This window comes from Phyllopteryx taeniolatus, chromosome 1 (assembly GCF_024500385.1).
Source record: "Phyllopteryx taeniolatus isolate TA_2022b chromosome 1, UOR_Ptae_1.2, whole genome shotgun sequence".
Taxonomy (NCBI): domain Eukaryota; kingdom Metazoa; phylum Chordata; class Actinopteri; order Syngnathiformes; family Syngnathidae; genus Phyllopteryx; species Phyllopteryx taeniolatus.
In genome coordinates this window covers 7,665,831-7,688,947 of record NC_084502.1, presented here as the reverse complement: position 1 = coordinate 7,688,947, position 23,117 = coordinate 7,665,831, and the positions used below count along the sequence as shown (strand labels likewise).

Here is a 23,117-nt window from a genome sequence, read left to right as displayed (position 1 = left end):
TAATAGATAAAAAATAAATTGAAATCAAACCTGTGTGTGTTGTCTCATACGGACATGTGGACAGGAACATTTTGTTATAAAGCTAAGGATTTGGGGCTTCATTTGCCATGAGAATGAATGAGAATTCATTGGAAATTTTGGCCATTTTGTTATCCTGAATTGCATTTTTATTTATCCATTAGTTTTTTTTTTATTACATATTAAAACTTTGAATACGACAGATTAACTATATACATGCAGTTTTTATGCCTCAAAGAAATATCCTTTTGAAGTAAATGTAATTCACAACTTGGAAAATTAGAAAAATGTAGCTCCCCTCATTGACGTCTTACAAAATCAGCCTAGCCACAAGATAGCGTCTGGTGGTCAAATTCTAAACTGGATTACATAGATTTTGGGATGCACAGATGAGAATATTTACCGAAAAGATAACTTTTACATCTGATAGGTAGTTTTTTTAACTTTTATCCTTTCATGTTGTGTTAAAACCAATCATTGCCTCTTTCATTATGATGTAATGGTATTTAAGTTTCTGACTCGGAAATCAAATCTTATTCAAATCTAATTATGTGCGTGTGATTTGATTCTCTGCGGTGTGCAACTTAAACAGCTTTTAGATAATGGCGTTCTTGCCCTCCCCATGTCGCAGATAAACCGGGAACTTTTATCTGAGAAAACAAGATGATAAACAAATGAATGCACGCGTTGTTTATATAATGTATAATTTTATTTTCAATAATGTTTTAATGTAAAACAAAATATGAGTTAGACATCCAGTAAACATTTCCTCATTGATGCTTGAAATCACCAACCGTAAGCGTAGGAGGAAAGCGGTTCACGTGTGGCTCGAGAAATCTAATGCGATGCGTCCCCTTCAAGCCCGTCAACTTCGACGGCGGCCACGGACGGCATGGCTTGACTTCCTTCATCTGTCGAGTCCCGCTCACCCTCATCCCCGTCTGTTCCCGCCTCCTCCTGGTTGTCTTCTTTCCTCACCTCGTGTCTGGCAGTCCTCAACCTCCTCGCCTGCCTCGTGAGCCGGCCGCAGCTCCTCCTGCCGGCTCGCACGTCCCCTCTGTCCCGCTCCACGTCTTCCTCCGTGGTCTCTCCGTCGTGTCTCTTGCCGTTCCCCGCTCCTGAACATTTGTGGTCTCTGTAGTAACTCTGTCTGGAGAAGCCTTTGTTGCAGGCGGAGCATCGGAAGCGATAATTGTCCGTGTGCGACTGCTGGTGCTCGAGCATGTGAGCTCTGCGACTGAACGCCTTCTGACAGAACAGACACTTGAAGGGCTTGATGCCTGGAAGTAAGAGACATCGGTGTGGTGGTGAGTAACGGGCAATTATCGCACAGGAGGAAAGTGGGGCAGTAGCCTAGCAGGTGACATTGTGGAGCAAAAAGAGGTTTTCTTATTATTATCCACCATTTGATCGTTTGGATCTAACGAAGAATATTTAAAATACATTTGGACTTTGACTGACAACTTTAATTTGTTTGGAGAAATGTTGTTAATGTGTTCCAGTTGCCCCAAAAAAACAACACATTACAATTCTTGTAGGGTGAAAATAAGTGTCTTCTGAACATTCACTTTTTTTTTTTATCATTGCTGTTTAGGGCACAAATGATTCTGATGATGTACTGTCCTCATTAAGTTGAATTCTTTTTCAAATGATGATATATATTATGGGTGAATTCCGCTCCGTGTTTAGGTTAAACTGCACCCGACTGATCAGCAAACCCAGAATTGTGTGCATCGAAGTATGGGTGCACAGTAAAGCCCAAGTCACAGAGTGGACAAGGGATTACTGACCTGAATGTGACAGAATGTGTGCCTTCAGCTTGTCTGGTCTGTTGAATTCTTTGGAGCAGCCTACGTGAGTTCTAATGGAAAGAAAAGCAACATGAAGGAAAAAAACAACAACAACAACAAGCAAACAATATTTCATTGACTTTTGCACCTACCTGAAAGGACATTTGTATTTTTTGAAGGGCTCGTGGATGAGCATGTGGCGCTTGACTTTGTCCTTCCTGTTGAAAGTGGCTTCACACACGGAGCATTTGAAGGGCTTCTCCCCTGGAAAATGGAGTTACATCCAGCTCATGTCTTGTCTCCATAGTGTTAGGGGGAAGCACTCACAAAACATTCCAAAACTACACACCCAAAATTCCCATATTGGTAGATAGATGTATTGCATTTCTTTCCCCCTCTTCTGACATTTCTTGACCGATTCAAACCATTCCAACTTCAATATGTTCAAGTCATTCAAGCCATCATGTGAACTATTCTCAGTCCCAAAATTTCAAAATAGAGGCCCAAATTCAAAATGTTTACATCATCACTTCCAGTTTCTGCATTTCTCAACCGATTCAAACCATTGCAACTTCATATTGTTCATTCAAGCCATCATGTGCACTATTGCAATTCCCAAATTTTTTTCAATAAAACACTGAAATGCTCTTCCAGTTTCCGCATTATTTGACAGATTCAAACTATTCCAACTTAAAAGTATTTCATTTAGCACTTCAGAAATGGCATTGTCTAGCTAGTAGCGTGTCAAGGACAGCAATCCATCCAAGGAAGTCTTCCCCCACCTGAGTGAATCCTCGTGTGCTGTTTGAGGTAGTGTTCCGTCTTGAGGACCTTCTTGCAGATGTGACACTTGAACCTTCCTCCAACGCCATGAGTGGGCAAATGGCGTCTGAAGTACCTCTCGCATGGGAACACCTGAGAAGCGAAGTGCACAGAAGGTCAACAGGCTTTCAGTCCAATTCCTTGCTAAATTTTAACTCTCTAATCTTTGTCAGCAAATATCAGATTGTTCTCTGTTTTTTCCCAGATTTCCTTTTTTGGGTCAGTGTCAAAATGTTTAGCACACAGCAGTACTTTCTCTTTAAACACCATGGTAAGCTTCAGCTTTACAAATGTCACGTCTGCTTGCAGATTGTGCTAAATGATGTCATAGCAGAGTAAATTATAGCCATCTAGTGGCACCACCTATTATTTTTTCCAGCTGGTGTCTATTTCCGGTGGACAATGAATCTTGAGATTGGGGGCACAGGGCCTATTAGAGTGGTGGACACCATTTGGCGAAGTGTTTATACAAAACTGTCACTTCTCCCAATTGCGTAAAGAGCACGATTTCTGCGTGCGTGATACCTTTTGACAGTGTGGGCAAGGAAAGTTGTGTGAGGCGGTCAGTAGATGCTGTTCCAGCGCTTCTTGGGTAGAATATCTGCATTGGCATTTCACACACCTGAAGACAAGTGCAAACAAGAACAACACTTAGAAAGGCTAACCTCCGCCAAGGCTTAAATTTGCCACCTGTACAACCAACAAGGGATTCCAGGTGGTAGCGTTTCAACCACGTTTACTTTATGGAAACCTCCCTTGGAAGAATACCTGCCAATCATAAATCTCAAATCCCAAATGGTCAGGGCCCCTTGACAGTGTCAAGTTTTTACGCCCTGTTCGTCACCCACTTTACTTAATGACACGTAGGCAGGAACACAGCACAATCAACCACAGACAGGCACAATGACCTTTATATACAAAGATAAGCTAACCTGTAGAACGCGGTTTCCTTGCGTGTGTTCTGCTGTGGGCAGAAGCAGTTTGAGTACTGGTGGACTCCCAGTTCAAACAAAGACGGGAACACCTTGCTGCAGAGGTGACAGCGGTAGGTCAGCTGCTCCTGGTGAGTCCTGATGTGCTCCAGGAACTGATCCAGCTTCTGGAAGGTCTGGGAGCAAGACTTGAGCACGCACTTGTAAACCTGACAGAGGAAGCGGCACTAAATATTGAGGTGGACATGCAAAGAAGCATTTTATATCAGTGAGTCTTATTGTTACTATCCATCCTTTTTAAATACGGCCGGCCGGCCCTCATTTGGGTCAATTGAAGTCCCCTCTAAAAATGTTTCATAGTTTAAACCGTGAATACATAAATCATCTTAGAACATTACCCATTTAATACCAAAAATGTAGTTTTACGTCTTTTAGAACTTGATCACCTTTTGCGTCTTTTACGTTTTTGTGCGGTTTCAGAAGGGGGCTGACGTCACTCCTCACTATAGGATGAGGCCTGAGAGCCATTTTAATCCCCATTAAAAACAGACACTAGATGGCAGCAGTGCATCATACAATTTAGAATTTTGGTATTGCTTACCTATGTTCTACCACTAATTACTAAAGAATGGAAAAAGGTAGAAACAAACTTTTTCGTTTGTTTGAAAGATGGAACTCGAATCTTTTTTTGGGGTGGGGGGTGGTGCCATGTTTATATAGCCATAGAACACAATATTCTGTGTGCCTTGAAAGATCGGTCCAAATGACTGGTACTGCGGGGGGGGGGGGGGGGTTCTCTTGAAAATGGCTGGGATTAAATAAAAATAAATGGCCTACAGATGCTTGAGCTTTTTATTTAGAACAACCGAGAAGAGCAAAAACACGTGGCAAAGACTCTCTTTACTTTCTACTAACAATCGCAGCTTTGCTCTTCCTTGACCTTGAAGATCTCTTTTGCCATGTATCATTTCAACATACTTCCTTGTTACCAATTGCTACTTTCCAGGGCATTACAGAGAGTAAAAATGCTAATAAGTGAGTTTTTCAGCATATAGCTAAGGGTAGCTTCCACATTACAAAACACGAACAGAATTTGTGAAAAGCTAACCGTGACTAGGCGGGTTTTCACTGTATTATTATTTTATTTAAATTCCAATCACTCAGCGTTATACAGTTGTATTGTCTATAATATATATGTATTTGTCTTAAAAAAAGATCTCACTATTTGGGCATTCAGCAAATAAAAGTAATTTTAGTAATCCTAATTGACCTAAAAATGGAATAGTTTAGTCTGATTTCATGTCAGACAGTCAAGACAAAAAATAAGCATAATGTGTCTTTTTATCGTCATGCTCAAAAATATCGGCACCCCTGGGGTTTACAATGTATGTGGCTCACCTGCTCTCCCTTGTGTCGGGTCATATGGGATTTGAGCTGGAAGTAGGTTTTGAACTTGCTGGAGCAGAACTGGCACTGGTAGGAGCTGTCAACCACCACAATCTGTTTGGTTTGAGCTGGACCCTCTTGGTTGGGTAGCTGAGCGGGCACAGACTCGCCACGAGTGTCCCCAACATCAGCCTGGGCCTCTGGAACGCTTTCCTCGGCTTCCCCTGAAGCTTCTGTGGTCAAACCCGTCGTTTTGGAACATTACTGAGGTTATAGACGACCGGTATTGGGAACTAGCCAAGTGCAAATACTTTGTTACTGTAAATAAGTAGGTTTTTCAGGTACATTAATCCCTCGCTATGTCATGGTTCACTTATTGCAAATACAGTGTAGTGTAGTTACTCACCTGCACATTTAGTTTGGTTAGCATTGCTGGCTATATAACGATCATGTGGTAGCAAAACTCATAAAGACAGCGAGGCTCTTTTACTTTGCAGGAAAAGAAACCTTACTCACACATTTAGTAAATTACTAAATTGCTTAGTAATGCAGTGAACATGACTGGCATGCCACTGGTTAACACACAAGCTCCAGTGAGAGTCTTATGAAATAAATTCACAAATACTGACCTAGCCCGACGTACAGAATAGCTAACTATATGGAACTGGTTGAGCCAACAATATGGAACAAATGCAAGTCAAGAGCAACATTTAGCTAAATGCACCTCTCTAAAGTAACACAGATTGACATTTAATTGCATATATGAGAAATTAAGATTTATATAAATATCCAGTAAATAATTGGACACTACCTCCCCGATTTCCTCTATTGGAGGGGTTTTCTGGAACGTAAACCCCGTGATAAACAATTGAGTATTTTTCTGACATATTTTTACTTTGTAGTACACAGTGTGAGTACTTTTGCTGCCGCTGCTGACTAGAGGAGATATCTCTGTTGCTGTATTCTGAATTTCTCCGAGTCGAGGTAACAAAAACACATTTTTGAGTGCCTGCATTCAAATGGTTGGACTGTACCCGTTGGGGCTGCGTCGGCCTCCGGCGTCGCCCGTTGCTCGGGGTCCGCCTCCTCCGGCTCGCGCTGCTGCTGATCCCCGCTGGCCGCCTCCTCATTGGCTGACACCGGCACAACCTTTACAGTGATTGGTAGCCTCGAAACCGTGCTAGCCACGCCCACAGGCCACACCTTCATGACAAGAAAAAGCTGGTGAAAACTACATAGCTTGTGTTGGATTGCATTGCTTTCATACTTGACAGGAATGAACGACAGAAATACTATATGTAGCTAGCAGTATGATGACAACAATAAACAGAAGTAGAGTACTGACAAATCATTGAGGACCTTATGTGTCTGCATGTGTTTCTTCACATTGGACTTTTGGGCAAAGGCTCGACCGCACACGATGCACTGAAAGGGTTTCTCTCCTGTATGACTGCAAACAAAAAAAATTGCAGAAAGTTGAAGAGGCGCATTAAAGGACTTCTTTTTTTTTTTCTTGTATTAAGAGCACATCTTTCAATGAGTATTTCATTTTTTCAGTCTTTCAAAAGTCTTTCATCTTTCTCACCTCCTAATGTGCTGCTGAAGATCAAAGTTTTTGGAGAATATTTTGTCGCAGAAATTGCACTTCAGCTTTGGACCTTTGGATTTCAGCGAGTCTGTTGAGAAAAATCGAAAGTAAAATAGGCTCATCCAGTGTAAAACTCCTTCACTGCCAGCCCTCCCACTTAACGTGGATATTTGACTTCTAAAGCCGTCAATGGCAGTGAATGTGTTAAGGTTAGCAAAGGTCCACCCAGACTGTGTTAGGTTTTGACCTTTTATGGAAGGTAACAACGTTGAACGACAATTTATTTGCAGCAGCTTCAGTGGTGGCAGTTGTAGAAACTGGGTTCCCTCCGTTAGAATAGACACCTTCCCTCAATTGCCTCCATCACAAATCTCCACTTGAGGTAACTTTCTTTTCCCGCAGAATAACAGGTGGCACCAGTAGTTAATGTTCGCAATTACCTTTACTCTGACATTCGATACAACCACATTTTTTGAAGCAGACATTATTACCACATTTTAACATTGGTGGTGTTTTAAATCTCCATTCATTCATGCTGACCTATTTATACGAATACAACTTTACTATGGTAAATTATCCCAATAAACCAGTGCACGAAACAGGCAACTGGACCAATACAAGAAACCAACAAATGCTTAATTAATGATTGTCTCCACCACACACATACACATACACACCTATGGCTCCATCTGAGCTTTTTTTGCTACTTCGCTGCCGTTTGGGGCCAATGAGTTTTTCAAACTCGCCCAACTCCGTCGTGTTGGTGGTGATGCTGCACGTCTTTGTTTTGATGCCCAGTTTTCCTGGGCTGTAGACGGGAGGCGTGGTGAAGGACTGGCTCTCCACACACTGGCTGGGCACCTGTGCGATACGACAATGTCATGATAAAATCAACTCATACACTCAGAATCTGTTATGCATCAATTCAATTATACTCCATTTGTTTGTTATGATGCAAAAAATATCACTGTGACTGCTAACATTTGTGAAAAATGCGTGACTGTAGACAACCAAAAAGCATATCATCACATTAATTCCTTTCTGACTGTGTCAATGAAACACAACCACTATATTCAAAAATGTGTCCCTTCCTTCAAACATCCACTAAATCAAAACCATTTTAAGGGTTGGTGAAACTGTCATCCATAAACATTCCAACTACACTAAAAAAGGTCATTTGAATGAACTTAATTAGAACATGCACATCAGTTGCAGATGATTAAAATGTGCTAAAACTAACATATATTTGATTACTTTTCTCAGTGTAGATTTTGTACCTGTGCTCCAATTATGCTGTTTTTTTGGGGGACATTTGAAAAATAAAAATCCAGAAGAATTTCAGTGGGACACAATGGGCTTGCAGTGATGCTTCTCTTATTTTGTGGAAGCTACACAATAAGGTCCTTTTTGATCTCGTTCTTGTATTGGACTACAGTTGTTCTGTGCATATCGTGGTTCACTATTCACTAAAAATTCACCTATTCTTGTGTTTTTCTGTGGAACCTCTCCCAACTATTGGATGAATACCTCACACATTCATGTTTTTTGTGCTCTTTCTTAATCGCCCTAAAATGCCATAACCCTAACCCTATTAGGAAAGTCGTGCATTGGTACCAAAGAAGTATGCTGAAGTGATACATCGCAACTGAGATGCAAGCTTTGTATGTCAGAGAGGAGCTACGTTTCGCCTGAGTTGTTGCTGAAAAAGTTCAGAGTATTCACCGCAGCACATGTATGTGCACGCTGTTGCATTTTTCCTAAATCCAATCATCAGTAAGGCAGTTACGGTTAGGTTCATGTTGTAAGATTAGTTTGAAATGATATTAAACTGTTTTAGGATCATTGTTTGTTGTATGTAAATAATTACTATAAGCAATTATAAAGATTTTTTTTTTTTTTGGGGGGGGGGGGGGGGCATTTTGAGGTAGGGTTCAGTCTGTTGGTGTACCTAATCTTGTGGCAAGTACGTCACATGAGCAAAGCCTACACTTTCAACACTATATTTATCCACTTACTTGGACAGGATGGAACGGATGCAGACCCAGTGCGTGGATCTCCGCATTACCACCGCCGACCATGTGCGGCAGGGCGCTGTAGACCTGAACCACCGAGTTGCCGTGGCTGGCGGCGGCATGCGAAGCGGGGAGAGGCTGCTGGCCGGGCTGTCCCGCTGGCAGCGGGTGGGCTGGCGTCTGGCTCGGAGGAAGTATGTGACAGGGCTGCTGTTGGTGGTGATGATGATGGTGGTGGTGGTGGTGCTGAAGGTACGATACACCAGTCGTATGCATGCTCGGGTTACTCTGGAAGACGAACAACGAAGGAGTTAAAGGGCAGTTCCAGTTAAGTAAAACGGGACGTGTAGTGTTGTGTTACCTGTACGGGTGTCTGCATGGCGCTCATCGGCTGGTCAATGGAAGTAAAAGCTGAGATGGCCGACAAAAGAATGTCATCGCTAACCAGCACGTTGCCTTGGACCAGCGTGTGCGTTAGAGGGGAGGGCGGGACTGTGATGTAGGTGGACACCTGCGTGACAACCGGAGACATGACACACACAAAATAAAATAACTCCTTTTAGTTCCCTGTGATAGAGTCGATGTTAAAAGTTAAGAAACAATCTCTAAACAGAGGAGGAGTGAAAAATAATCTTTGAATAAAGTCGAAACTGCAACAAAATTAAGTCAGAATATTATGAGAACATATCGTAATTTGTAAATAAAGTTCTAATATTATGGGGGAAAAAAAGGTCATGGATAAACAGACAAAGTCAAACTGTCAATAGAATTAAGCTGTAAAATGAAAAATGTTTTCAGAAAAAAAATTCTGTCAGAATAAAGTCATAGCATGACAAGAATACAACTGTAGTTGGGAGAAGTTGAAATGTCACAAGAAAAAGTAAAATAATTTTCAAAAATAAAGTGCTGATTCGAGAAAAAAAAGTAGCAATTTTACAAGAATATGTAAGTAGTGCTACTGAAGTAATATGTATATACTCTCTTATAAAGTGATTTTCTCTTCCTCGATTCACGCTGTCCTCTCACCTGCCTGTTGCCATTAGTTTGTGGTCCCGAAGTGATGGAGGGAACCGGTGTGTAGGCATTGGTGGAGGCCAAGGACACGGTGGACAAGGAGGGGGCGCTGGACTGGCACTGCTCCCGCTTGTGTGCCATGAAGGCGGGCAGGGAGTTAAACTGCTTCTTACACTTCCCACACAAAAACACGTCTTCGTCATCTGTGGGAAGAAACAAACGTGTACACTCGTCGGGCACAGAAATTGTATGAAGGAACACAAAACAGGTGATGTAACTGTACATCCATCCATTTTCTATTGTGCTTGTTGTGATCACTGGTGCCACCCAGTCGCAGGGCACATATAGACAAACACACTCACGTTCACACCCGTGGACCATTTAAAGTCTTGAATGAACCTAACGTGCATAGTTTTGGAATACGGAGGAAACCCACGCAAGCACGGGAGGAATATGAAAAACTTCGCACAGGAAGACGGGAGCCGGCAAACACGACGGGAACTTTTGAACCGTTGCGGCAGACGTGCCATCGGCTAGTTTAACGTGCTGCCCGCAACAAAAAAATAGTCAGTACTTACATGAAGTTAAATATTTGCAAGAAACTTCCGAGTACTATGTGCAATATACAAAGTTGTGATTGTGAAAATAGTAAAGAACCACAAATGCTGTACTAGTTCTAGAAACTGTACATAAATGAAAGTTAGCGAGGAGTTGGACAGATCAATGTAATTCAATGACATCATCTCGTTACATGTCGTGAGGTTAATTGTACCTTCTGTCATCGAGCGGAGGAGCGTTTAATTGTTCTTCCTATCACTATATGTCGCTGGCATAGATAGAGAAACAAAGACATTATTTGGAGTAAAGAAATAATGGCTTTTGGATCACTTCAGTGAGATTGGATAATTTCCCACAAACACCTGACCAGTTGGGAAGCAGTGCTCTATACGAGCCAAATTCATTAGAACTCAGAGGAGTTAGTTAGTTAGTTAGTTAGTTAGTTAGTCATTGACAAACCCATAGACTGGATAGCTGGCGTCCCGGAGACGTTTTGGTTGTTGGGGTCAGGAACACCTCCTTGACCGTCCAGCAATGACTGCACTGCCATTACTGTCTGATTGTCCATGCCTGGAGAGAAAAGTCACACTTGCTTGTTTGAGTCCATGCACTGGGGCGTCATTGAAGTTCATTCATTCATTGAATTTGGGAGTGACAATCTGCTTTACCGCCAGCCACGACGTTTCATTTGAAGTCATATCGTCATACGTGCAATGTGTCATTAACTGCTCAAGACATCAACACATGCAAGCATCTCATCCAACATTCAGTTGAACCATTAACTAGCTCATTTGTTTATTATTATATTTGCACGCGATTCTTCGTGGTGTTGTGAGAAAATATGATTTTGTGCTAGGTGTAAGGCACTATTAAAATGATGCCGATAAATCACACTGACTTAAAATGCACAGGCGAGTTCTACAGGTTGTATTTACGTGGCTATTAACATATTATTCTTACCTTCGAGTACCTCGAATATAGCCTGCGCCATCTTGCAGTTCTTCAGCTGGGCGATAGGCATTTGATTAGTACAGTCTGGTAGATTGCAGCGGGCAATCTGTGGAGCAGTCTAGCATAAAGGTCAAAAACAAAAAAACGTTTATATCTTCTATAGTATATGTTCTAAATCCGTAAGGGCTGATATACTGTTTGACTGCCTTCATCCGGAAGTTTTTACAGTTACAATATATTTACTCGAGAACACATTTCTTTTGGTGTCGTTATGTGCAATATAAAATGAAGACTATTTATATCTCTTTTTTATCTCTATTTTTCTACATAAATGTAAAGTTTTGAAGGCGAAACCCGAATGTTCTTTTTCTATGTAGTTGAGAAAAGTTATATTTAAAACAAAAACAAAGACGCACACGTTCATGTCAAGCGTGTATGTCAGTTGCAATCGACAAATCTGCGATCGATCAAAAGACTGACAACAGAATCCACCAATCAGAGAGCGCTAGTCTGGTCTGGCGGAAGACTCCCTTCGTTGACCAATGAGAAGCCCCAGACTGGCACACGTGGGGGTTTCGCGGCAAAAAAGATTTCGCGCGAAAAGCGGATCTGGATCAGCTGGGTTGACAACAACAGTCATCACAACAACAACAAGGCACGACAAGAGGCCAGCGACCCGCCGGGAGCTTTCCGTGGACTAGCGGATGCACATTTGACGGATCGCTAACTTTCGGGACGCTTTATCTCTCTCTTTATTTTATTTTACTATTATTTTTTTTTTAAAAACTGTATTTTAGTTGGACAGCTTCCCGCGTTCCCCAACAAACCGAGAGGAGGCTGGGGCTAATAACTCCGCTAGCATGCTAATATGTCTTTTACTGTATGTTCTCATATAGGACGTCATTTCTCAATGTCCCACTCAACGTACACTTACTCAAAATCCGCCTGACATAACGGATGGCTTTATTTTGGATTTTTTGGGGGCGAAGGTGAAGTGGAATTATCTCGTCAGTGTCGCACTGCGTTGTCGTTCTCGAGGGCTACTCCAAAGGTGCTGCAAAGTTACGACACCTCGTCGTTTTCATATCGCTGCCGTTTGAAAGACGTAAAGGGCGATTTCCTGGTGGCTTTTGTGCACTTTATTTTTCCTTATTATTCCTCCCCCCCCCCCCCCCAACACACACACACACACACACACACAGCCCCCCTCTCCCCGTGTCGGTCGTGCCCGTTGCTTGTTGACGGGGCCTGGCGGTCTCGTGCTGACAACCGCAGTGCAAAACAAAAGGTTAGCATGCTAGCTCGCGATCCATCTGCTCGCTTGACGGCCTCGGCCTCTCTGTTGGGCTGTTGATACCATTCTATCCCAGATACACATCCCGTCCTGTTGTTTCACTCGAAGCGGGGTCCAAGTAGGATTAGCGTTTTTGTTGTGACGTACACTCATGAGGAACTTCTCCCAAAAGTGTTCACAAGTTGCTCAAGACCACTTGAAGGCAACCGATCACGGAGTCTGAGGAGCTTTTGAAGTGGACAACTCGTTGAGTCAAGCTGCATCCCGTTGTGACGTCGCCAAACTGTCCGAGAGACCTCTGCCATGTCAGAGACCCTGATAACAGGCCACACGTCAGAGGATCTTTTGGCTGACTTTGAGACTTTGCTCAACTCTGGAGGTGTCGCTCTGGGTCAGGACCACCAGATAGTCATCATCACCAGTCCCTGCGATGAGGGGCTCCACCCGGACGCCGCACCCTCCAGCACGGGAGAAATCTTGCTGTTCGCTACCCCGCAGGGTCCCGCTGATGTGGCCTTCCAAGACAAGAGAAGGCCCACCCTGGGAAGACCTTCGGTGAGGACCCGCAAAGCCCTCGACGGGGGCGTCGGCGCTTCCGCTGCTCTTTTTGGCAAGGTCACCCCGTGACCAGGGTTGCTGAAAGCAAAGAAATTTGGGCAGCATTGAAAATTGGAAACTTTATGCGATTTTAGGGCAATGTAATAGAAAGCACATCACACTCAGGCAGCAATATAATCGATATGTTTAATGGCGCCGATATTCACTATTTTGAAGCATCTCGGCATCAGCATTTTATTTATCTTTTTTCTTTTTTTTTTTTTTTACATCCGATGGCTGATAAAAGATCAATTTAAAACTGGGTGAACTTCAGGCAACTATTTATTTGTTTAAATTTGAAATTGTGTTACATTTTTGCTGATCCTGAGAGCTCCCTGCATTTTTACTTTTGGTTTTTTAACTTAAAACAGAAAGAGAATAACATTTAAGTTTATATAAAAAATAATAATAATTTAAAGCTATATTTACTCTCCTCAATTTTTTTTGTCAATTTTTAAACGAAGATTTCTGCGTCGGGACCTAAACGTGAATCGCGGACCCATTTTGGGTACTAAAAAATTATATTAGTCATACTCCTATTCATATTTTTTTTTAGATAGGCAACAGGAAATGTTACTCACTTGTGCTTGAGTCACTATAATTTACTCCCTCAAATACAATGCAGTGTAAACTCTTGGCTAGCGATATACTTTTGGCGCTGTGTCAGGCTGATTTGAACATTTTTAAACCAAAAAATAAATAAGAAAAATGCTTGATTGTTCCTAACTTCTATAAAAGTAGGTCGGGACTTTGCAACAATAGAGAAATGCGGGAACTAGGTTGAGAACCACCGGTCAAAAATTGGAGGGGGCAAAAAAAAAACGAACATTTTGAAAAGCTGTTTAATAGACATGGTATTGGAGTTTGTATATAATAATAATAATATAAACATTTAGTTTTGACATGAGCAGGCATCCGTGTAAAATGGACAGCGTTTTCTTTTTGTCCGAGTACTTCGACATCTTCCCAAATTTGAAAAACATGCATTGTAATTGAAGACTCTGACAGACAGACATCTGCTTCAGTGTGCAAACATGTTGTGTGTTTTTTTTTTTTTCTCGGTGGAAGGGGGGGGGGGGTTGTCCTCTTTTCCTAACATCTCCCGAGCCTCACCGCATTTGTTCTTTTCCCTTTTGCATTTCCTCAGGTTAAGCGGAAGTTGGACCTGGACAGCGACCATCAGTATGTTAGCACAGCCCGGCCGTCTTCAGGCCACGCGCCGCCCTCCACGCCTGCCCCTCCTAGAAGTACATACACACACACACGCGCCACACACGCCGACACGCACGAGATTGTTTGCATCAGTTATAAAGTGTTGACTCAAACATGAGTGAAATGTGAAGATTAACCAGACTCGCTGTAACTATGGTTTGCAAGTACCGTATTTCTCAATTACGGGGTCTTTTTCTGTACTCAAGCCACACGTAAGGCGCACCGTATTATTCGGCGCATGCTAGAACAAGGGAACGGAAGCAAAATGGTGAGTTTGGTTGAACTTTATTCTACTCCGTATTTAAAAATACACTCCCATTATTATTATCATTTTTGTTTTGATCAATCTTTTGTCACAAATCCGTCAAAGTCCTCATCTTCTGTATCGGAATTGAACAACTGGGCAATTTTGCCATCAAACATGCCGGGTTCCCGAAAGCAGCAAGACGGACCTCTTCGAAAGCGTTCGATCTTCACGTCTTGCGCTATCGTTGTTGCCTTCAGTCGAATGGCGACTGTAGCGACGCTTCTCCCGGGACGGCTGTTCTTGCGCTTGGTTTTGAATTCTCCCGCGGCGGCTCCACTCCCATTTCCAACCGCGTAACTGATAGCCTGTAGCTTGAATTGTGCCTCGTCAGCGCGTCTCTTCGCCGAGGTCATTTTCGGGGCTCCTTAGCCAAACAAATGTCGTTTTGCAGCATAGCCGTAGTACAGTATACCTACCGGAGGTAAGCGTACGTACTGTACGTAGCGTTACATAATGTTCTCTAATAGGTTTATCGCCGCCAGCGTACGTAGTGTACGTGTTACGTCCCTATGACGCCGGGAAATGGTCCGACAGTCAATCAAGCGGAGCGCTTACAGATTTACAGATTTTGGAACTCAGCGCGCACATTTGGAGCACCGGGCTAAAAGGCGCACCGTCGATTTTTGAGAAAATGAAAAGGCTTTTAAGTGCGCCTTATAGTGCGGAAAATACGGTGCATCTCGCAGTTGTTTGTCATGGGTTTTTATTTTTGAAAAGGGTAAATTAACACTTATCACCAGACAAACACAAAACACAGCATTTTGTCAGATAGTCAAATTGAGGCACGGTCTCCGATAGCGTGGAGGCCCCGCTGTGTTAGATAGACAATCTCGTCTCGATGCCGCGGCGTCGCCAAAGAGTTCACGCTTGGCCGCTTTAGCCATGCTGTCCAGAACAATAATGTCAAATTGAAACGATAGAAACACAGACTATTTGCATATCAGGCAGCAAATGAGATGACTTGGGTGACAATTCTGGCTCCTTTTCCTCCCAGTTCCTCGGACCATGACGGAAAAGTCCCGCTATGACACCTCCTTGAATCTGACCACCAAACGCTTTCTGGACCTCCTGTCCCAGTCGGCCGACGGCGTGGTGGACCTGAACTGGGCCTCGCAAGTCCTTGATGTCCAGAAGCGGCGCATCTACGACATTACCAACGTTCTGGAGGGGATCCAGCTCATTTCTAAAAAGTCCAAGAACCACATCCAGTGGCTGTGAGTAGAAACCCACTTGAATGCAGACTACTTAACAACGGGTGGTCTGTTTTCGAAGGTCATCGTTTAGCGTGGTTCCGCAACTTTTTATTTTTATTTTTTTATTTTTGTTGTTGTTGTTGCTGCGATTCCAAATGTCGATTTGCAAGTGAACGGCGTCGCAACAGTGTAGAAGTTTGCGGTCAATCGAAATGCCAGGTTGTCCCGATCCGATCTTTGAGATCGGAAATCGTTCCGATGTCAGCAAAAATAAAAAAAGGATCAGGTCACATCGGACTGGATCTAAAATGTCCAATTTTACCACTGTTATACAAGTAGTCTATTCCATGCTCGGCTCCAGCACTTCGATCCGGCGGCATGCGGAGCCCACGTGATCACAACAACAGGTTGCTAACATATTAGCATGGATGTTGCTTGCTTCAAGCCGTTTCTTGACACTCCAGTTGAAGTTGACTGTAAAAGTATACAGGCGTAATTTTCAGAATTTCTTTCTTTGTTTTCTTTGTTAGAGAACAGTAGTGATGGGTAAATGATGCTTCGTGAAGCGTTGCGGCACTTTGGGCAAATTGTATTGATACTGTGTCACTGTACTGCTCAATACGGACACCTGCTGGATTGCAAATGTCATTGCAGGCAACCATATACGGTATTATGTAGCTTATTGTGTGTTATACTGTATTATTTACATCTTAGTCAAATAGTCAAAGTATGCAGTCAATAAATAATGTGAACATCAGAGGGAAAATGTAATTGTGAGTGTGATGTTGCTGATGTACTTTGAGGCAGGAAGTATTTGTTCTAATTTTAAATACATTTTTAATTAGAAAAACGTTTTTTTGTGTGTTTTGGCATTCTGGCGATTTCTTGGTTTTAAATTAAATATGAACTACTAAACATTTTCCATCCAAACCTTTCTGGTTGGCAAGACCCTATGATGGGCCCAAATAAAATTCAGCATGCTTCCTGATATTCCAAAAAGAAATAGCCTCATTAAAATAAATGTATTCAGTATTAATAAAACGACCACCAGAAAGTTGTAAGACGTCGGTTCCACCTGTATATTCTCGATTCCATTTTTTTTTTTTGTGACTTCTTTCCCTCGCCTCGATCGCTCTTGCCGCTGCGGTGTTGTTTTGTACAAGGTCGTTCGTCGACGACAATTTGTTCGCGATTGTCAAGTTCGTCCGCGTCGCTCGTTGTGCGGTGAGCTTTAGGTGCAAAGGTAGCGGAGGAAAAAAAATGGAAAATGTCCATGTTTGCTCTTCACAGCGGGAACCGCGTCGACGGGGCGTCGGTCGCCCTCCATCAGGAGCTGCGCAAGGAGGTGTGCGACCTCACCGCAGCGGAGGAGCAGCTGGACAAGCTCATCTCCAAATGCAATCTGCAGCTCAGACTGCTCACCGAGGAGCCCAAGAGCAAGAGATATCCTTTTCCTGAATTCATTCAGAAGGAGACCGCAAGGAACTCAGGGCTGCGGTAATGCGAGGACTGGCCGGCGATATGCATTATGCATTTTTTGTCATTTATGGCCGAGCATCCTCAAAAGTTCAAATGCCGCGCCGATGGCGATCCTGCTTAGCCAATGAGCGTCCTGCAATAATTCATTTCTCTCATCTGGGCGGTCAGCTAGACCAGTGATTCCCAACCAGTGTGCCACGAGAAATCATCAGGCGTGCCGCGCGGGCAAGTCTCCAAATTCACTTTAATTGGGCTGAGAATTATTCACAGGGTGCGTGCAAAGTAATTTCCTAATCCTATTACAAATATATTAAAACAAATAAAACACATGTTTATTACTTGGGGACACTGAAAGTAAATCTTCACTTTTCAACGTAAGCACCGACAAACAGTTAAGTGATTGGCCATCGGGGCAAATAACAAATTTCCATTTGTGTTGTCGGTTTAAAAAAAAATAAATAAATAAAATGTAATTTTTTTCGTAATGCCTTTTGTGATACTATAAATTCTAAAAGCAGCATTTTACCTTGTTCATCGCTCTGTGTCAGTGCCGTAGAGTGACCGGCAGAACGATGAAGTGCTCTTCCCTGATTGCGAATGACTTTGAGTCCTCTGAATGTTGCGGTCCTTAATGGCCGTCGGTCACGTTGGGCTTCGTGCGCTGCCAGGACCTGAGGACCTCGTTTGATACCCCGGACCAGTTAGTCATGGTGATCCGAGCCCCCCCGGAGACCCAGATGCAAGTCTCGGACCCCAGCGAGGTAGACGCCCGAACGTTTCACCAAACCGCAAAATTCACATCGGCCAAACTGCACCTCCGTTGTGCGACTTTCAGGGTTACCAGGTGTCGCTAAAGAGCACGCGAGGTCCCATCGACGTCTTCCTCTGCCCGGACGACAGCTCCGGAGTTTGCAGCCCCGTGACAGGAAGTAGTCCCACGAAAACCAGCGCCGACCCGCACGCGCGAGCCGGCCGTTGCACGCCCGGTAAAGACAGAAGCTCCTCAGCGGCTTTGGACGTGGCTTTGTCGTCCCCCGTGTCCACGTCGTCCACGGCGACGGCGGCGTCTCAGCCGGAATCCTCGTCGCTGTTGTTAGGTGGCGGAACGGGTATGTGTGCCTGCTTTCGTGCGCTAGCGCACGAGTTCCTTTCCATTAAACAGATCATTAATATTTAGGTTGAAACAAACAAAACAAAAAAAAACCTTATGTAGCGGTGCAAGTTAGTTATTTTTAATTGGTGTAAGGATTATGATTATGGAAACATTGTCAAACTTTTTACACTAAGTACTACTTCAACGTTAAAATGTATTGCACATAAAAGTTAGATAAAACTATCCCAAAAACAAACAGTTTGACAGGTCTAAATGCAAATGTATTGTACTTAAAAGTAGAATACAACTGAACTGTACTTAAAAAAAATATATAATAATAATAATAATACTGTACTGGATTTAAAAAAAAAAAAAAAAGTTAACAAACATTTGATTAAAAAAAAAAAAAAAAACATGAAAAAAACTGTTAATAGTAACATGCAAAAGAAAACACTTCCAGCTAAGTCTAAATGTGTTAAGAGGTTAACCACTCTATATAATCATAATCATAATAATCCTAATAATGGAAGGCGCATATGGGTGCGCGGCAGTCATAGTGCTTTGAACGCGAGCCTGTATACTGTACATTGTACTTCCTCACATTATTTGCATGTCGCCCTTCCTTTATAATGCAAAAAAAGCCAAAGAAAAAGTCAAAGGCAAACACAGAGCGTCATTATTAGAGGCGTATTCGGCTCTAATGTTGACCCAAATGCAAACATTACATGCTCACGGGTTGTTAGAGGTTCCACTTTTGTGGTGTTTTTCCATCGTTGTTCTTTTCCGTGGCAGAATCCCTGATGGGCGCCGACCCGTTCTCAGGTCTGGCGGACATGAGCGACTTCGACTTCGCCACGGACTTCCTCCACGGAGAGAGCCTCCCTCTCCCGTTGGACGGTTTCATCAACTTGTCTCCGCCTCACAGTCCCGACTACCGCTTCGGCCTGGAGGGCGACTTCGGCGTCACGGAACTGTTCGACTGCGACTTCGGTGACCTGTCCCAAGTTTTGGGGGCGAGTTAGACGCGGGGCCGGGGTCGGCGTACACAACTTGTTGTTCTTGGGAAGCTCAGACGAGTATAGTGGATCCTCAGACGTTTCACCTTTTTGGATTTGTTCAGAGTAGAAGGGGTTCACCATCTTGAAACTTTGCAATACAGGGCGATAATGTTTTAAGTAACATTTCAGCATATTAAAATGTCATTGTCATTGGCTACACTGCCTGTGTCAAAAAAAAAAAAAAATCTTGAAAAACTTTAACTTGAATCTCAATAGATTACCATTCTACCCACTGGCCCCCACAAAAAGGACTTCTTTTCCTCCTAAAATAACTTCTCGTAGTGTTATCGATAGATAGTGTAATAGTACAGTGGAACCTCGATAAAACGAACCGTCAGGACTGAACAGTGTCTAAAATAGTTTCCGTCTGTCACTTCAAATGCCGTTGACAAAGTCTGTTAGTTGTGTAATTGGCCGCTGTTGTTTACTGGCAGAGAACGGACGGGACTGACGTGTTTCCGGCTCACAGATATACAATATGACTAGATCCGGTTCCAAAAGATGTACCTACCTGGCGGCCATGTTGAATGTCGTGATGGTTATATGTATTAATGTACAGTACAAAACAGTTTTGTACTGTACATTAATAGGGATGCATAAAAAAATGTGCTTCAATGCAACGGACCATCTGCTATATCAGACCGCCCCCCCATTAGTCCGTTATATCAAGGTTCCACTGTACATAAATGTTTGACTTCCATTGTGACCCTAATACCCCTTAAACCTTCCATCTCCGAGGGGCCACTCTTCTATTTTGGACTTTCAAGCGACATGTGCGATATTGAGGTTCTGAATTCATTTTTACGATTCGAATTGAAAATCACCCCGAAATTGTACAGCACTTCCCGATTGGATTTTAGCGCGGATGTAGCTATACTTAAATTATTTATGTATTTGTATATATATCTATATCTGTATTGTTTTTTGGGTTTTTTTGGCGGGGGGGGGGGGGGTTAAGTTGTAGGTAATGTGTTGGATGGCACGTGCAAGTGACTTGTGAGTTTGGATGCGCATGGGGCATAGTAGAGCTCGCCTGGTCGTATCTGGCTGGCGCCGTGGCTTGTGGCAATCCCAGTTGGCAAATCCCGGGAGATGTTTGCGTACAAAACTGCCTCAATCACTGGAATCCCTTGAGATGCGCGTTGAGAGCTGCAGGGGTGTTAACTGGTGTATCCATACAGTATATTGTATTTTGGTGCTTTCCCCTGCCCCGGCTCAATCTTCACAGTTTCAAGTAGATTTATTTCATGGGAACAGTGCTGGTTCAATTTAGCTGGTTTAGGGATGGGATGGAATAGGTGGATGGTCCCAGAAGGTTAGTTCACAAAGAACCCCCCCCCCCCCTCCCCACCCCCAAAGCAGGACTTGTCCTGTTGTTTCTAAGTGCACTTAAACATGTCACTTCATGTTGATGCCTAAAATCACTGACGTTGCAGCTTCCAGCGACATCTTATCTTGAACCCAGTGATCAATACTCAACGTGCTGGTTTCTATACTGTACACTTATCTGTGTGCAAGCTGATATATTTTGTTAGAAGTCGACAGCAATGTCAAAACAGTTTTTTGTTTTTTTTAACTCAGCCATCGGTCGCCTTGAAAAATGTTGCGCCTTTATTGCTACCAATTTTTGCATCAAAACGCTTTTGTCATTCCAAGTTATGTTTGTGGTTTTTCTTCCTGATCTTTGTTTTTTTTTTTTTTTTTTTTTTTGCAGGGGGCAAGGGGGTTCGTGTGTGATGAAGATGAGCTTTTTATTGCAGTGTTGAATTTTATATTTATTGAATCTGATTTGAGAGAAGTGGTACAGGTCGAACTACCAGGAAGGGACTTTTCTAATGATCCAAGCAAATGATTCCCCGAGTATTTTTGTACGTTAGCTATAGCGTATTTAATTTTGTGAATCTGCTCGTGATGGCAAAAGTCTTCTCCAATATGTAATTTTGACTTTCCCTGTCACTTGCATCACTTTGTTATTTTATGTTATAGATATGTTTTATCAACAGCTGCATTGCGCATGTAAGATGTTTCGGGTGCCTCTGATTGTCCTTTTCAAATCTATAAATGGAAGTTTTTTGTTTTTTTCTCCCCCCCCCCCCCCTCATTAACATTGCTCAAGTATGCTGAAGATTATCAGCTCTCAACAATGTGCAATTGTGACTTTTTTTTAACCGGTCAAGAGCGACCAAGGTTTGAACCAAATCATTTATTGTCGGTGGTTTTGTTCGGAACATGTTCAAATTTTGCATTAATAACAGCAGTGGGGGTACAGCCCCTGGATCGTATGAGTTGACAATATTGCGACATAATTTATTGATGTCGTGTTCAATGTGCTAAAAATGACTGATTTTTAAAAAAGAACTGTTATTCTGGCCCAAATGAAAACAAAGCCGTTTTATAAAGTTATTTACACCGCAATAATTGTCTTGGCTCCAACCCTGGTTCAAAGTGGTTTGAAGGGAATCCTTTTAAATATCCACTCAAATGCCAAGTTCTTTTTTTTTTTTTTTTTTTTAAATTGGATTTTACTTGAGAATTTGGGACACTTTCTACCTTTTTTCCATTGACTAATTGATTAAAATAAACAATTTGGTCTATGTCATTTGTAACACTGATAATTCAAATACACTCCTCTCCAAAAAGTATTGGTGAGGCCAAGTCCTCTCTCTCGCGCCGTACACTTGAATCATTTGTGTTTGACATGAACAGGTTAATATCAGAAGAGATAAATAAATAACAACAAATTCATCTTTTGTTTCCAGCTACAGAATTTGTATCGTTTGGCCTCGCTGGCTGTGGTTTTTACAGAACTTGTCAAGCAGCTCCCAGTGCCAGTAAGAACTCAACTGCTGTCAAGTGTAATTATTTCCTTTTCATGTTTTCCTTATTGATGTTTGTGTGTTTGTTCTTTGTGCACAACATCCTGTCTACAATCTTTAAGAATACATTTGGAGCCATGAGAATGAGATATTCATTCAGCCCCATTGTTTTTTTCCCCCAATTTATTATGATTATTATTGTTTTTTTTGTTGTTGTTTGTTTTTTTGTTTTTTTGTTTGCTTTTCCCTGCGAGCAAAAATTGGAGCTACAAACATTGTACGGTGGCGGTGAACACAACTCACGTCACAACAAGCGGCAGTTTGGCAGGGTCACTAGGTTCGCGGGCGTGCTGCAGTCCTTCCCAGCTATCTTCGGGGCGAGAGGCGGGCTACACCCTGAACTGGGCTGGCGACCTGCAGGGCACATATAAACAAACAACCATTCCCACTCACGGGCAATTTAGAGTCTTCAATTAAGGTTTTTGGGATGTGGGAGGAAACCGGAGTACCTGGAGAAAACCCACGCAGACACGGTGGAGAACATGCAAACTCCACACAGGCGAGACCAGATTTGAATCCAGGTCCTCAGAACTGTGAGCCACACGTCCTCGCCAGTTGTCACCGTGCCGCCTGCTTAAACTGATAGACTCAAATATAGAAATACTTACTATGTATGTTAAAACGTTAAAGGATGACGCGCTGTGGCGACCCCTGAAGGGACAAGGAAAAGCAGAAGAATGTATGTTCAAACAGATGAATACTGTTAGGAATGTGCTAATGACTCCACGGTATGACTGGGCGTGAAAAGAAATAATTTGAACTTCACGTTTGGCAGGACGATTGCTCAATTCTGCAGCGCATTCAAATACAGGTCGACGTCATACATATAACTCTAACCTATACTACACTTTTTCTAGAGGGGTTATCCTGTATTTTGTTTGACATCGAAATATACTGTGTGTCGCAGCATTGAAGGAAATCGCTCTGTCATTTTTTT

General features: G+C 42.7%; 2 protein-coding genes and 1 long non-coding RNA gene across 3 annotated transcripts; 1 reads left to right on the top strand and 2 right to left on the bottom strand.

Moving 5' to 3' along the window:
• Positions 1–704: 704 nt before the first annotated feature.
• On the bottom strand, positions 705–11,558 carry znf341 (zinc finger protein 341). Its single transcript, XM_061768143.1, has 17 exons — positions 11,488–11,558; positions 11,081–11,189; positions 10,580–10,690; positions 9,575–9,765; positions 8,910–9,059; positions 8,552–8,836; positions 7,214–7,397; positions 6,534–6,624; positions 6,308–6,398; positions 5,983–6,151; positions 4,961–5,181; positions 3,563–3,771; positions 3,156–3,252; positions 2,591–2,723; positions 1,961–2,072; positions 1,809–1,879; positions 705–1,298 (listed from the first exon to the last, which is right to left on the bottom strand). The coding sequence occupies exons 2-17, from the start codon at positions 11,139–11,141 to the stop codon at positions 856–858; spliced, it is 2,619 nt and encodes an 872-aa protein (XP_061624127.1). The 5' UTR covers positions 11,142–11,189; positions 11,488–11,558; the 3' UTR covers positions 705–855.
• Positions 11,559–11,645: 87 nt separating this feature from the next.
• e2f1 (E2F transcription factor 1) lies at positions 11,646–22,081 on the top strand. The gene is made up of 7 exons (XM_061768169.1): positions 11,646–12,920; positions 14,110–14,209; positions 15,476–15,695; positions 16,965–17,117; positions 17,800–17,914; positions 17,989–18,262; positions 19,039–22,081. The coding sequence occupies exons 1-7, from the start codon at positions 12,669–12,671 to the stop codon at positions 19,266–19,268; spliced, it is 1,344 nt and encodes a 447-aa protein (XP_061624153.1). The 5' UTR covers positions 11,646–12,668; the 3' UTR covers positions 19,269–22,081.
• LOC133475398 (uncharacterized) lies at positions 19,222–22,749 on the bottom strand. Its single transcript, XR_009787808.1, has 3 exons — positions 22,630–22,749; positions 22,424–22,534; positions 19,222–19,348 (listed from the first exon to the last, which is right to left on the bottom strand). It is a non-coding gene; the product is annotated as an uncharacterized LOC133475398 (long non-coding RNA).
• Positions 22,750–23,117: the final 368 nt, after the last annotated feature.

What these genes read in the sequence shown, in the direction of transcription:
- znf341 (XM_061768143.1), bottom strand. Translation starts at nt 11,141, where the DNA reads ATGCCTATCGCCCAGCTGAAGAACTGCAAGATGGCGCAGGCTATATTC. An exon ending in CCCGACACAAGGGAGAGCAG is followed by an intron (nt 3,772 to 4,960) that starts GTGAGCCACATA and finishes TTCCTCTGTCAG; the next exon opens with GTTTACAAGTGCGTGCTCAA. An exon ending in AAATACAAATGTCCTTTCAG is followed by an intron (nt 1,880 to 1,960) that starts GTAGGTGCAAAA and finishes TCTTTCCATTAG; the next exon opens with AACTCACGTAGGCTGCTCCA.
- e2f1 (XM_061768169.1), top strand. Translation starts at nt 12,669, where the DNA reads ATGTCAGAGACCCTGATAACAGGCCACACGTCAGAGGATCTTTTGGCT. An exon ending in CCACCCTGGGAAGACCTTCG is followed by an intron (nt 12,921 to 14,109) that starts GTGAGGACCCGC and finishes GCATTTCCTCAG; the next exon opens with GTTAAGCGGAAGTTGGACCT. An exon ending in AAGAACCACATCCAGTGGCT is followed by an intron (nt 15,696 to 16,964) that starts GTGAGTAGAAAC and finishes TGCTCTTCACAG; the next exon opens with CGGGAACCGCGTCGACGGGG.